At 40.4% G+C, this 12,552-nt stretch overlaps 1 protein-coding gene across 2 annotated transcripts in view; it reads right to left on the reverse strand.

The window, feature by feature from the left end:
• Positions 1–954: 954 nt before the first annotated feature.
• The window catches only part of hip1 (huntingtin interacting protein 1), a 41,858-nt gene continuing 30,260 nt past the window's right edge, over positions 955–12,552 (reverse strand). For both annotated transcript variants that reach the window (XM_079886289.1, XM_079886290.1), the window contains exons 16-31: positions 10,949–11,065; positions 10,736–10,837; positions 8,075–8,269; positions 7,707–7,854; positions 7,506–7,592; positions 6,485–6,592; positions 5,796–5,932; positions 4,572–4,682; positions 4,409–4,467; positions 4,091–4,184; positions 3,908–4,008; positions 2,937–3,042; positions 2,725–2,848; positions 1,695–1,756; positions 1,502–1,619; positions 955–1,318 (exon numbers count right to left, since the gene is read on the reverse strand). In XM_079886289.1, the coding sequence (XP_079742415.1) occupies positions 1,308–1,318; positions 1,502–1,619; positions 1,695–1,756; positions 2,725–2,848; positions 2,937–3,042; positions 3,908–4,008; positions 4,091–4,184; positions 4,409–4,467; positions 4,572–4,682; positions 5,796–5,932; positions 6,485–6,592; positions 7,506–7,592; positions 7,707–7,854; positions 8,075–8,269; positions 10,736–10,837; positions 10,949–11,065 (1,680 nt within the window). In that variant the 3' untranslated portion in view covers positions 955–1,307. The remainder of the gene's footprint in view (positions 1,319–1,501; positions 1,620–1,694; positions 1,757–2,724; positions 2,849–2,936; positions 3,043–3,907; positions 4,009–4,090; positions 4,185–4,408; positions 4,468–4,571; positions 4,683–5,795; positions 5,933–6,484; positions 6,593–7,505; positions 7,593–7,706; positions 7,855–8,074; positions 8,270–10,735; positions 10,838–10,948; positions 11,066–12,552) is intronic.

The raw sequence follows: 12,552 nt of genomic DNA on the forward strand, positions 1-12,552 counted from the left end.
TGGGGAGCTCAAAAAAACAAACGAAACACACCAAAGTTGAACACAGGGATGGGTACATCTGTTCTCACACCACACGGTTCTCTACTGATTTCATGATCTCAGTTCGCAATACCAAACTACAACTTTAAAACACTGTCCTAATGCTACTCTAGATCACGATTTTAAAGGTCATTTTTGAGGGAATGTGATCCTTGACCCTTTTTCCCCTTTTGGAAGGCACGGATGTCTCTCCTCGCCTCTGTGTGAAGGGGTGCGCGTATGTGGAGCTAGAAGAAGACAACAGGAATTAACAGGTACTGTCATATTAACAGCGCGTAAACCGTACTGGACCTTTACTAATACAATATGGTGCATAACCTATCTGTGCTCAGGAAACCTAAACAGAGCTAATAAAACAAAACGGTGAGCTCTAGCCTGACGTGAGGTCTCACAAAAACAGTCGGTTCATAGTCAGTCATGGACTTGAAATTGGTGAAAAACATCAGGACACAGTTTTGTTGAAATATCATACGTTAGATGAGCTATTTATCGGTTTGTCCCTAAAAGTCAACATGGTGAAACAGTAAAAAGCCTGTGGATTAAATCTATTTAGGGCTTCTTATAAAATCAATGCCTCGGGAGCATAATCAAAAGAAAAAAAAACTACATACAGAAAAAGCGTGTTGAGTTTGGTAGTGTTTTCGGGTGTTAGTCCACAGTGGTCATCGTCTACTATGTTCAATGCTCTTGTTTTAGTTCAGAGACCACTGCTAAGGGGACGGACCCAGACAATGGCGATCCTACGCGACATTAAGGAATGCGTTTGAGAGGTGGAAGTCACACAGCTGCTGTTTGTAAAAGTTGAGTCCGGAAGGGTCACAGCACAGTGCCATTTCCTGCAAAATGGGGTGACTCACCATTGTGCAATGCATCATGGGATGTTTCACGGGGAGACGGGATTGTTCTAAATGGTCAGGGGTGGGGGAAGATTCTCCATTCCGTATGAGGAGGAAGAGGAAATGAAATACTCAGACAGTTCAGCGAGCCTGCACTTCCTTCTCTGTCCACTAGGTGGTGCCATCCATTTCCTGCCTTCCTCTCCCTCCCCCCTTCGTCGCACACTATCATCACACTCCTCACGTCTCCTGACTCCACGGGCAGGGGAGGGAGCAGGTTAGAAAAAAGCACCTTTTATTTGGCTTAAATGTACAATAAAAGAAATCAAAAGAGTTAAAAAGTACAATAAAAAGGGAGAAGGGAAAGATAGTGTGTATATAAAGACGTCAAGCGCCCCGTCTGTAGGGCCGCTGCGCAGAACACGACAAGTCTCATCCCGTTCCTGTGGACAAACATAAAAGAGAGCGAATTACGCACAGGCAAACAAACCACACCCTTTGCACCACCAATTAGCTCAATACTCTATCCTCAGCCCTAAAAATCTCCATCTACCCCACTCGCCAGGCAATTCTGGGATGTTTAAGCAGTTTTGGCTGATGGTTTGTGGTGTTATTGGGGGTCTTACCCTCATCCTCCCCTCCCCAGCCCTCTGCGACGCCAGCGAGCTTGTAATGCTTCTTCCTCAGTTCACCAAGTCGCTCCCTCTCTTTCTGCAGCCGGGTCTCCAGCTCCAACACCAGCACCTGAGACACAATAAACGGTCAGATTTGTTCACACACTTCCACAAAGACGTGGACAACAGGTTTACACTCGCTCACCTGTGCATCCATCTCTTGCCTCTTGATCTGAGTGAGTGTCATCGCGGAAAAGTCCATAGTGTCTGAAACAAAGAGAGAATTTCAATTCATGTCTAACAGGATTGTTCTTGTTCGCCGGTGTTTTTCGCCAATAAAACTCTCTTCAGAATGAGAATATGAATGTCTCTCAATTTTAAGAAATCATGATTTCACCAGGCTGTTATGTGAATTAAAGGCTACTGGCTATCAATATAGCATAGTATCGCTAATATTTCGCGTGGGGATATTGTATCAATACACAGACGCAGAGTATCGATATTTTCAGGGCCTGAATTTTGTATAATTTTACCATAAGCTCTGTACATAAGTAATAATTTGAAATCTTTCTTTTAGACTGTAATTTCACAAACAATGCAAAAGAAAAAGATCCATGTTTCCATGTTTATATTAGTAAGGAGCATCCAGTTATGTTTCCAGCAAACAAACAATAAATAAATAAATGGAAGTCGAGTGCATTGCAGTGTACTACAGTTGAATATTGTGCATTTCAGTAAATGTATTAGGTCACCCATGTAGTCCATGCAAACAGAAAATGTGTCATTCTGGACATAATGATCAATGAATCAAAAGCTTTTAATGAATGAAAGGACACACTGACAAAGTCATTGACTCCATGTGACTGGTCAATGTTGTTTAAATGCCTTTGCCTCCACAGAAGAGCATCAGCACAAGAGCTTGCATAGAGATAAGCCTGACTACGTGTAAGCCAGCTCATTCCTGTATCTCTGGAGGGCACCATAAACCAGTTTCCATGGCTATAGTTAAATGTGAAATGGGGCAATGTAACTGTGGAGGTCAATGAGAAGCAAAATGAGGCTGCCACTACTGTAACTACTAACTTTTGGGCCTTATTTAATGAATAATGGAGAAAGGACAAGACATTATGGAAAATGTTTTTGCTAACAAGATTCAGACCTGAATTGCCCACACGAGCATCACAGCTTATGTTGAGCCACTTAAACACAGCGGGATGTGCTGTATATGACCTCACCTGTATCCTCGATCTGAGACTTGCCGGACTTTGTTGATGCCACGACCCCTGCAGTGGCCTGGGTGACCCCTTTGGAGGCCTGCTGGAGACGGGAAAGATTTGTACTGCCCTTGTCTGCTTTTACCTGAAGGGATAAAATGGATTATGTATCATTACACTGCTTTAAAGTTAATTCAAGTGCAAATGTTGCTGGTGATTTGTTGGCGCTGTACCTTAGATGCCGCAACTAGCTGAGCCGTGCTGGCAGCGATCTCATGCGAACACACCATCAGCTCCTCAAACTTGCCCTTGCCTTGCACCACCTGATCAGCTGCATCACTACAGGAAGAAGAAGAAAAAGCACAATGGTGATGGTTAATATATCAGTCCACGTAGGATTCAAAACTTAGGGTCCGGACACTTTGGAAAACACGGACAGAATCATGGAATCCAGTCATTAAAATGGAATTTGCTGTATAATGCGGAATGACACGAAATTTGACAAATTTTGGATTAAGAAATCAAAATAGGACTGTACAGAATCAAATTCCAAATGAAATATGGACTAGTGTCTGCTATTATTAAACCATGAAAAGAAATATGAAGTGTACATGTTCTGTGAATCTCAGAGTGAATGAGTTTAGTCTACTGCACATGTGATTTGAGAGCCATTTCTATTTACTTCTTAAAGTTATAATAATAATCCTATTTACAAGAACCTTTTTTAAGAAATACCATAAAATCAAGAGATTTATTTCATCCGTTTTAATTTATACAGAAAATCTGTTGTGCAACACTTTATTTGACAAAAATGCAATGTTTAGTTGTAAAGGAATTGTATTTTCATTTGGTGACAAGTTTTATGAATTTATTTGATTACCACAGTTTTGATGATAAATCTGTATTAAATCTTAAAATGATTATATAAAAAGTAAAAAGCAGAATTTGTGAAATTCATAGGACCCTATTATTGTTAAAATTGTAATCATTTATTCAAATTTTAAAAAGTTTCATGAATTCAATTGATTAGACATGCTTTTGGTTATTCAAATTTAATTAAGCCATTAAAATGGAAAACACAGAATCTTGGAAAAAATACAAAATAATTTTGGGGCGGATTTCATTGTGCCACTGAGATTTTTAATCACTATGCCACAGCTTCCCTCCCCCCAAATTTGATTTTCTCACTGTCTGTGTTACTCACACCAACATGGTGGCGCCCCAGCCCACGGCCTTGGAGGCGGAAATGAGACCTTCTGTCCATCGGGAATTCTTGGCGTAGAACTCCTTCATAGACGCGGCCCCCTGTGAACACAAGAGAAACATCAATAAAATGTCATTTCACGCTCTACAAAAGCAAGTTTTCAACAAAAAAAAGTTCACTCACCCTGCCGCTCTCCACAATGTCCCTCTGCAGGTCTTTGGAGGACAGCACCAGCACTTTGATGGCCTGCATGAGATCTGTGCAGGACGCCAAGATCCTGCAGGGGGCGACAGAGAGCAACACATCAAAGGCCTGTTTTGCATGCATGGCTAATGTGTCTGGGTGAATGCAAACGTGCAATGCTATCCAAGGGAAATAAACTCTGCATAAAGACACTTTGATCACTTAACCAAATCCACTAAGGAATATCAACCAAATAAAATATAAATAAATAAATGATATGCATTGCATGCATAACTCATGTGGTTTTGTCAGTCTGACCTTTCATTGACTTCCATTTTGATTCCTGTGTCAACTGCCCTGGACTTATTGAGCATTTCCTGTTGCAAAGCACAAAGGGGAAAAACATTAGACAAGTAGACTGGAGCGCTTCATGTTTTATTAAGCATCTGACTGTATGGTAGAAAAAGCATTGACTGATCACCTCAATCCTGGCGGCAGCCGACTCCACAGCTGCTGATGTGGCTGACATCTCCTGCTCCACCAGATCTCCCAGCTCCCCTTGCTGTAGTTCCAGACCCCGGGGACGCAACTTCTGCTCAGAGAAAACAGAGGAATTAACTAAGAGGTTGTGTTCTCATCTATGTCTAATTTACATCTAATTTACGTTGTAGAATAAAACGCCAATGAATCGTCTTGTTATGTTTCCCACAGGCTTTATTTTACTCATAAATTTAAAAAACCCATTATAAAACCCCATAGGAAAATCTCAAGGGAACCAGGGGGTGGAGCTTTGACGTTATACCTGCACCACTCTATTGTCTTGTATAAATCCAGAGCAAATTTGGAAGTTCGCGACCTTCTATTTCTAAAGTGAAAAATAAAATCTGAATATCAGTTGCAAGTAGTTAAAGTCACCATGAATTTAAAACTGACAGTTATTGTACTTTATGTAATATTGCAGTATTTACCATAAATGATTTATCAATGCACATAATAATTTTTTTTAAATTCACGTGCCATCGTAATCAAAATAACTTCCTCTTGTAGTGACATCTCTTCTCTGAAGACATGTTTACTGGTGGTGTGAGGGTGGGACAACTTGTCACTCACATGACATCCCAGCAACAGCAAACCACAAACATCCAACGATCCAACCAAATCCCGATGGACAAAATCAAGTCCCACCCTACATTTTTTCTTGTTTGAGAAGCTGTTTCACTTGGATATACACGTCACAATAGTGAATAAAAGACGAATGTAAGTTCTCATTTGATTGGACAGCCATTTGCTGATTAAGATGAAATGTAGCATTCTACTCTTCTCTTTTACAGATGTTTATTTTTCTACTGCTGTGATGCTACTGTTCAGAAACTACAACTATGAAAAAATTGTTTATTTAAAAATTTAAATAAAGTTGAAATAAAATAAATATCAGATTAAAGACTTAAAGTAAAAAAAAAACTTGCAATTGAAGTACTAAGATTACTAAAAAATAAAGCTAAATAGAAGAAAATCTAATTCAAAATATTAATAAATACTATAATAATCGATAAATAATATTAAAATAACACTGGGCATGCAGTATGCAGTTCCATACTAGCTTTGGCATAATTTAAATCACTCAAGAAAAGTGCTAAAAATGAAATTTTTCAACCCACTGATTTACTATGCTAAAACCAGGACTGACTCTCAGTGGCACACTCACTTCACCCAAGGCCATTACGGTATCCAGTGCCGACGTCAGCCGGCTGCAGTCTGCCGTCCCCATAGACTTCTGCTCCTGAAGCTGGCAAAGCAGCGCCATGGCCTCCGCGCCACACGCCTTCACGTTGTCTGCCAAAGCTGCCCACAGACAGACAAAGACAGAAACCAGAGAGCAGTCAGACGCACCATCTGTCACCTGCAGACACTCCACATACGCTCGGGAAGAAACGCATTTCCTGCCGTGTACAGTCATGACGTGATTGCATGTGCTCGTGGGAACCGCAACATTAGCAGTTTTGAGTTATGTCATGTTCCTTTCCAGCATCTCTCCCGAAACAACCAGACCTCCGGCGACGGAGTTATTAACAGAACCGCAGTGACACTAATGACCTTCATGATGAATGGAGACTGACTCAAACAGAAAGTCATTTTCTTGGACGTCTCTCTATATGTGGAATGTGGTTACAGAGGTACTGTAAAATATTTATCAATTTAATAATAGAAATTACATTTATGCTGCTTAGATCGAACGGATAGCTCTGGTTCTGGATGCTGATTGGTCGATACAGTGTATTAAAGCACAATGACTGTTTCTTTAAGGAAGTATTTGCATAGAAATTCATCAGTTGTGCTAATGTGATTACATAAGCTCATTTGAATATATTTTCATAGCGCCTGGGTGATGCTTACCGTCTGCTTGTTCCACTGGCACCATGTGGGAGGTGGCGCTTCCCTGCACAATGACATCGCCCACCAGGTGAGCAAACTGAGTCACTGCCCGCACCAGTCCAGACACATCTATTACACACATTCAGGAAAATCAGTGTGGAACAGTTACAACATGATCATATGAGTGCCTCTCATCTCAACAGACTAATTCTGAGTAAAAAATACTATTGGTATGTCATTACGTTATTATTTTTTGAGCTTGTGCATGCTGAGTGGAGAACAGTGAAGGGGAGTAACAAAAGTTAGTGTAAAATTAGCTCAACTGTCTTCAAAATAGTGCAGATTTTTCAGTCCTGAGACATTTTTTTGCAATAGGTAGCAGTGTAGCAACACAAATCACTACATCACGGTTGTGTCACAATGTACTGCACAGCCTTACTAGCAAGCGAGCCAGACAGAATGCTCTCCTGTCTCAAGTACTGCTGGGAAATTATTCAGGTCAAAGTTGATTCAGACAGTTTGTTTTTAGTAATTCAGTTTGTTCAGATAGTTCATTGTAAAGAAATGAGGTAATCAATAAACTCTGTTCATCAATTTACTAGAGCTGCGGCAATTGCAATGTTCTTGGCCGATTCCGATTTTTTTTGTAAGTGTGATCTGCAGATTCCGATTTTCTTTCAAAGAACTATAATTGACAGCATATACAAACAAGTAAAAAGACAGTAATAAAATTACTAAATAAATTTCAAACAACAGCACAAATAAAGAGAGATATAAAAAACAAGGCTTTAAGTTTTTCAGGTGAGTATACAGTAGATTCAGGTAAAAAAATACTAAAGAAATTAATGTAATCAAATGTACCTTTTAGCTAATTACTATTTCAGTAAAGACTAACTGTAATTTAACTACTTTAAATGATGTGTAACATATATCTTGGCAAGCTTAAGTTTCAAAGCAACTTTGCCAACACTGTTGGAGTGAACGGTACATTAATGAATGCTAGTTGAGAAGGAAAATGAGAGTGTATGTACATGTAATTCACCTGTGTTATCTGATACAAAGCCGTCTCTGGCCGACTGCAGCCTCTCCACGCAGTCCAGAGCCACCTGGCACCTGGACACCAGGTAATCTACACACACAAGGTCCTTTAATATTTATTAAGCTCTTGTACGGCAATTCCAGCTGTGCAGTGTAATCAGTGTGGGTTGTCAGGACATGAGGGTAATTTGAGCTGGTCACTGACCGGCCGAACTGGTGCAGCTGATGTGTGTGGGGTCCTCCAGCTGATTCAGGCTGTCCTGTACAATCCTTCCCGCCTCCTCTAGAGCTGCCCGCAGAGCCGCCCAGCGCAGGGACACCAACTCGCTCTCCAGAGCCTGCTCACGACTCTCCTACAGATAGAAAGACAATCAAAACAGGCATTTAACACTCCATTACATCAATTGGTCCTTTTCTGTTAGCTTTGAGACCAACAGTCTAAATGCTAGTGAGCTCATAAAAGCAAAATGAACATTTAGCAGATTTACAGCCAATGCCTTTTGGTATAATGAATCTGAACAATTACACAGACCCAATTATAACTGAACACATAGTAAACCTACAATATCCCACCTTCTCATTGAGTTGGTTTTGCAGGGCCTCAGCAGCTTTCACACCACTCTCTCTCTCATTGGTCAGACTGCTCTGTACACGCTCTAACTCCACCCCCAAACCTGCCAGCTCCGCCTCTTTCTGAGATACAGTCTCCAAAAGCTCCGCCTTCTCAGCCTCTAAAGCAGACAGCTGAGTATTGAGCTGCTCACTTGACTACAGGAAGAGAGAGAATACAGTTCAATGAGAGTCGTCTGTCATTACATGAATTACAAGATCTAATGTGACTATTACTGAGAGAACAAGAAACGGTGTTGTTATTGTTAGAACCAGTGAAGCAGAAGTTAGAGCTAATACATTTTGGCGTACAAACATACGTCATCCCTGCAGCACTCTATAAAACACTGTATTTAAAGTGAACTAATACAGTCATGATAAAGATGTTAAATGTATCAACACACAGTTGTCTTTATTTGAGTCAGCTGCTAGAGGCAGTAGTGGAGGTGCTGCAGCAGGTGTGCAGGAAACAGAGGGAAGTGGGATGTGGGGGGACAAATCAACTCCCACATGTAATTTAGAACCTACATGCAATCACAGAATCCCCATGTCACCCTGCGCTGGACTAAATCGCAGAGACCGTGATACATGGATCCTGTGGTGGGCCGAGAGCTGAACAGGGATGGGTGGAAGAGCGTGAAGTAGGGCTGCACGATTAGGGTTGCAAAATTCTGGGAATTTTCAAAGATGGAAACTTTCCATGGGAATTAATGGGAATTTAAGGGAATTAACAGGAATTTATGGGAATAAACGGGAATAAACTGGGAATTTTCAAAGTTGAGGGTTGGCTCTTCATAGGGAACTTAAATATAGTTGATGAAAGTATATTTTAGCATAATCTTGACTAAAACAAAAAGATGCCACACTTGAATATCCATGCCATTCCTCAATCACACGCACATAGCACACTGCTTACTGCATGGCTATTGAGACCACACCCCCTACTGGCACTGTGCATGCCTCCATCACATGTACAGAAGCCCAAAGCACAAGACTATTGAAGGCACACATTTGAGCCTGTGGACTAAACAAAGTGAAGTAAGTTTTGATGATATTATGGGGAAATATTTTTATTAAATGTTTAAATTGCAAATATCACATACAAATGTATTCATCTAGTAGATAGCAAGCTGATAAGTTAGATGCTAAATAAGCTAGCATAACTTTACTTACCACATAAGTAGGGCTGGGCGGTATGACGGTATATCGTTACCGCGGAAGAAAATGTCAACCGTAACAGATTTTTTTATTCCGTGTATACCGCAACATGTAAATAAGTAGGCGTGGTTAACTCGCGTGCAACGTGTGTGAGACTGAGACACTGATATTTGTCAAAGAAACATGAAGAATGACCAAGAGGATCCACAAAAGGAATTACGTTTTCAAAATTAACGTGATATTTACGGGGGGGGGGAGGTGCAGAAGTCAACTAGAGCAGTGCAGCACACTGAAAGTTTAGAGAGACGCACATGCTCGCAACGGGGCTTACTTGACAACAAGTTCATATATCAATATTCTAACGAATAGAAATAACCTTAAATAATGTATCTATCCGTCTCTTATGTGTACAGTTACTTTCAGAGTGGACGCGCAAGCGGTTGCCATGGTAATGAATATTTCCAAAATTCCCCAGCTTAACTTCCCATGGAAATTTACCGGAAACTTTCCGGAAATTTACCGGAAATTTTCCGCCCCTTTGCAACCCTATGCACGATATATCGGAAAAAATCTATATGGCTTAGTGCGAATTTCACATGCGTGCAACCTAATTCTCAGAACAGCTTGGTTAATTTACTGTGAATCAAACCAATCTGAGAAACCAAAAAACACTAAACCACGAGCTGCCCACATGCAAAGGGCTGAGTTTCTGAAACCAAAATAAAAGCTTGATGGTTTAACGTTTGTTAAAAAAAAAGAAAAAAAGGAAAGAAATTAAGATGTAAAGATCAGTATTGAAATTTTCACAGTTGTACTATAAATTAAAACTGTTTTTATTAAATACTTGATTTCTTATTTTACAGTACAACAGTTAAATATTACAATACTTCTTATTTTGTTTAATATATTTACAATAATCACAATAAAATTCACAATCACAATTATTAGTATACATTTTTACTGAATTGGTCAAAAACAGCGGGATTGTGGCCTATGCAAACTCAAGTGGAGGGATTTTTTTTTTTTACTGTTCAAGTTATGGTTGCTGCAAGTGTTTTGTGTTAGTTCCTATAAAAAGTCAAATCAAAGTGTGAACATCCAAATTTCAAGAAAAAATATTCCCAAAATGTTTAGTCCTAAAAACTCTTCAGGAGTAATTTTCAGCTTTTTAAATGATTTTATTCACAAAATAAACCCACTTATTCTAGAATGAATATTTTTTTTCCAAATAGAACTATTCAAGCCATCTGGTGAACGTTCCTTCATTTCACAATATATATTGCAGAAAAAGTAAATGTCAGCATGTCAGTTTTTTCCAGTATCGTGCAGGTAAAGCGTGAAGTTTTGTCAAGAATTGCTTGACATTTTATTATGTTTCTTTAATTTCTGACAAGGAGTGAAGAGAGATTCATGACAGAGGTGAAGAGGAAGAGAATGATGGGTGGAGGGTGGAGGGTGAGGTCCCACCTGTTGGGAGGAGGTGACGGTACTCTTCAGGGTCTCTAGTTCTGTTCTGCTGGATATGAGCTCGGCTTGTAGAGCTTGAAGCTGCTCTAACTGAGCCTTCTCCTACTCGTGCACATACATGAGGATAGGGAAGTGTAAGACAAACATACTACGGATACATCAGGCAGAGGGAGTGTGTGTATGAAGTGTGTGTGTATGTGGTTTGTGTGCAACCTGCTGACTGGTAGAGTCCTGAGCGGCTTTCAATTTGTCCTGCATCTCTTTCTTCACATTCTCCACCTCGTCCTGGGCGGCACGGGCCACCGTCATCTGACGTGTCACCTCTGCGTTCTGAGAAGCACACAGACACAGTCAAAACATTTGGCTGACCCAGTTCCTTTGCCAAGAATGTGGCTCCCACTGTCGGATGGCTCTGTGGTGGGATCAGAGCGTGCTGCTGTGTGAGAGTGAGTGTGATGACAGCCTAAGTGTGGCAGAGGAACACAGTGCCAAATTCTCATCTGTGTTTCATCCGAGTCTGCTAGAAAAGAATTCTGGTGGAGGAGCCTAACCACCTGCAGGTTTACTGACAGGCCTCTGGAGCTGAAGCAAGCGGTATGCAGTGTGCACACACACTATGTGTGTAATTTAACGTTTGTATCGGCATGGAAAACACAGATTACTGACTGCATTTGCCAAAACAAGTTCGCTGAGTGAGATATTGTGTCCCACAACGCAATGCACCTGACCTTCCGTTTCCAGTGTGATGAATTAAGTGGAAGTAAATATCAGCTACAATTTTGAACATCTTTCTCCCCTCATTATTAGATTAATGCATGCAATTCATTCAAAATCTTTTAAAGTGTGAAAATAATTGAATGCAAATAAATTACTGATGCATGTGAAATTGCATAATTCATTTAATTTACGTCACGCAGGTAGATGATCTTAGAAGTCGGGAGTTTATCAACCACCTGTAACACTGGTAGGTGGAAATTTCTATTATAACCGTTTAACCTGATTTCACTTCTTTAGCACCTTTTAGCAGGTGCTATGGTGTGCACACATTTATAAATTATATAGACTCCTTAAATCATTTGGTTATTTGGTGTTCTTTCGGAGTCTCGAAGTGGCCTTTATTGGAAAGACACCTAAATTTACCTTGAAAAGGCTTGCAGAAAATACAGTTTTGTGAGAATCACCCTTCAATCTGAAGGTCTACTTTGCTGGATATAGCACTTGATGACAAAATGAGCGTGTTAAATAATATAAATGGTGTATGCTTAAAGGTGGGGTTAGCGGTATTTGAAAAATGATGTTTGGAAGTTAATTGGACCGACACACGAACAAACAACAACAAACGTGTGTAGCCAATCAGCATTAGGGGGCGTATGATGGTAGAGGAGAATGAGCAAGAGGGAGATTTTAAGAAAGATTGCAGAAATAGAGATGAGGCACAATACAAAAGAGAAAAGCTCGGAAGAAATCACTGGAAAATGAAGGGTTATGACTGGGCAAGAGCTTTAGGACCCGCGTTAATATTAGAAAAGCTTTCCAGCGCTGGAGAGGCCTGAGCGGGAAGGCCTGAAAACAGGTTGCTTTGATTCCGATCCACACGTGAGTAACACTGGGTTTGAGTGTCATTGTTTGTCTCGAGCTGCTGTGCAGTTGGCAACTAACAATGAACTATTGTTTGTAATTACTATTGTGTACTGTACGTTAATTTTGTTGTGCTTCTTTGTCATTCGTTCATCCTCTGCGCTTTATTTTTCATGAAGCATTATTTGGTTGCGCTTCTGCTATGATAAACAGACATCCACTCTTGGCGACTGCTAGTG

Source organism: Squalius cephalus, assembly GCF_949319135.1.
Source record: "Squalius cephalus genome assembly, chromosome: 11".
Taxonomy (NCBI): domain Eukaryota; kingdom Metazoa; phylum Chordata; class Actinopteri; order Cypriniformes; family Leuciscidae; genus Squalius; species Squalius cephalus.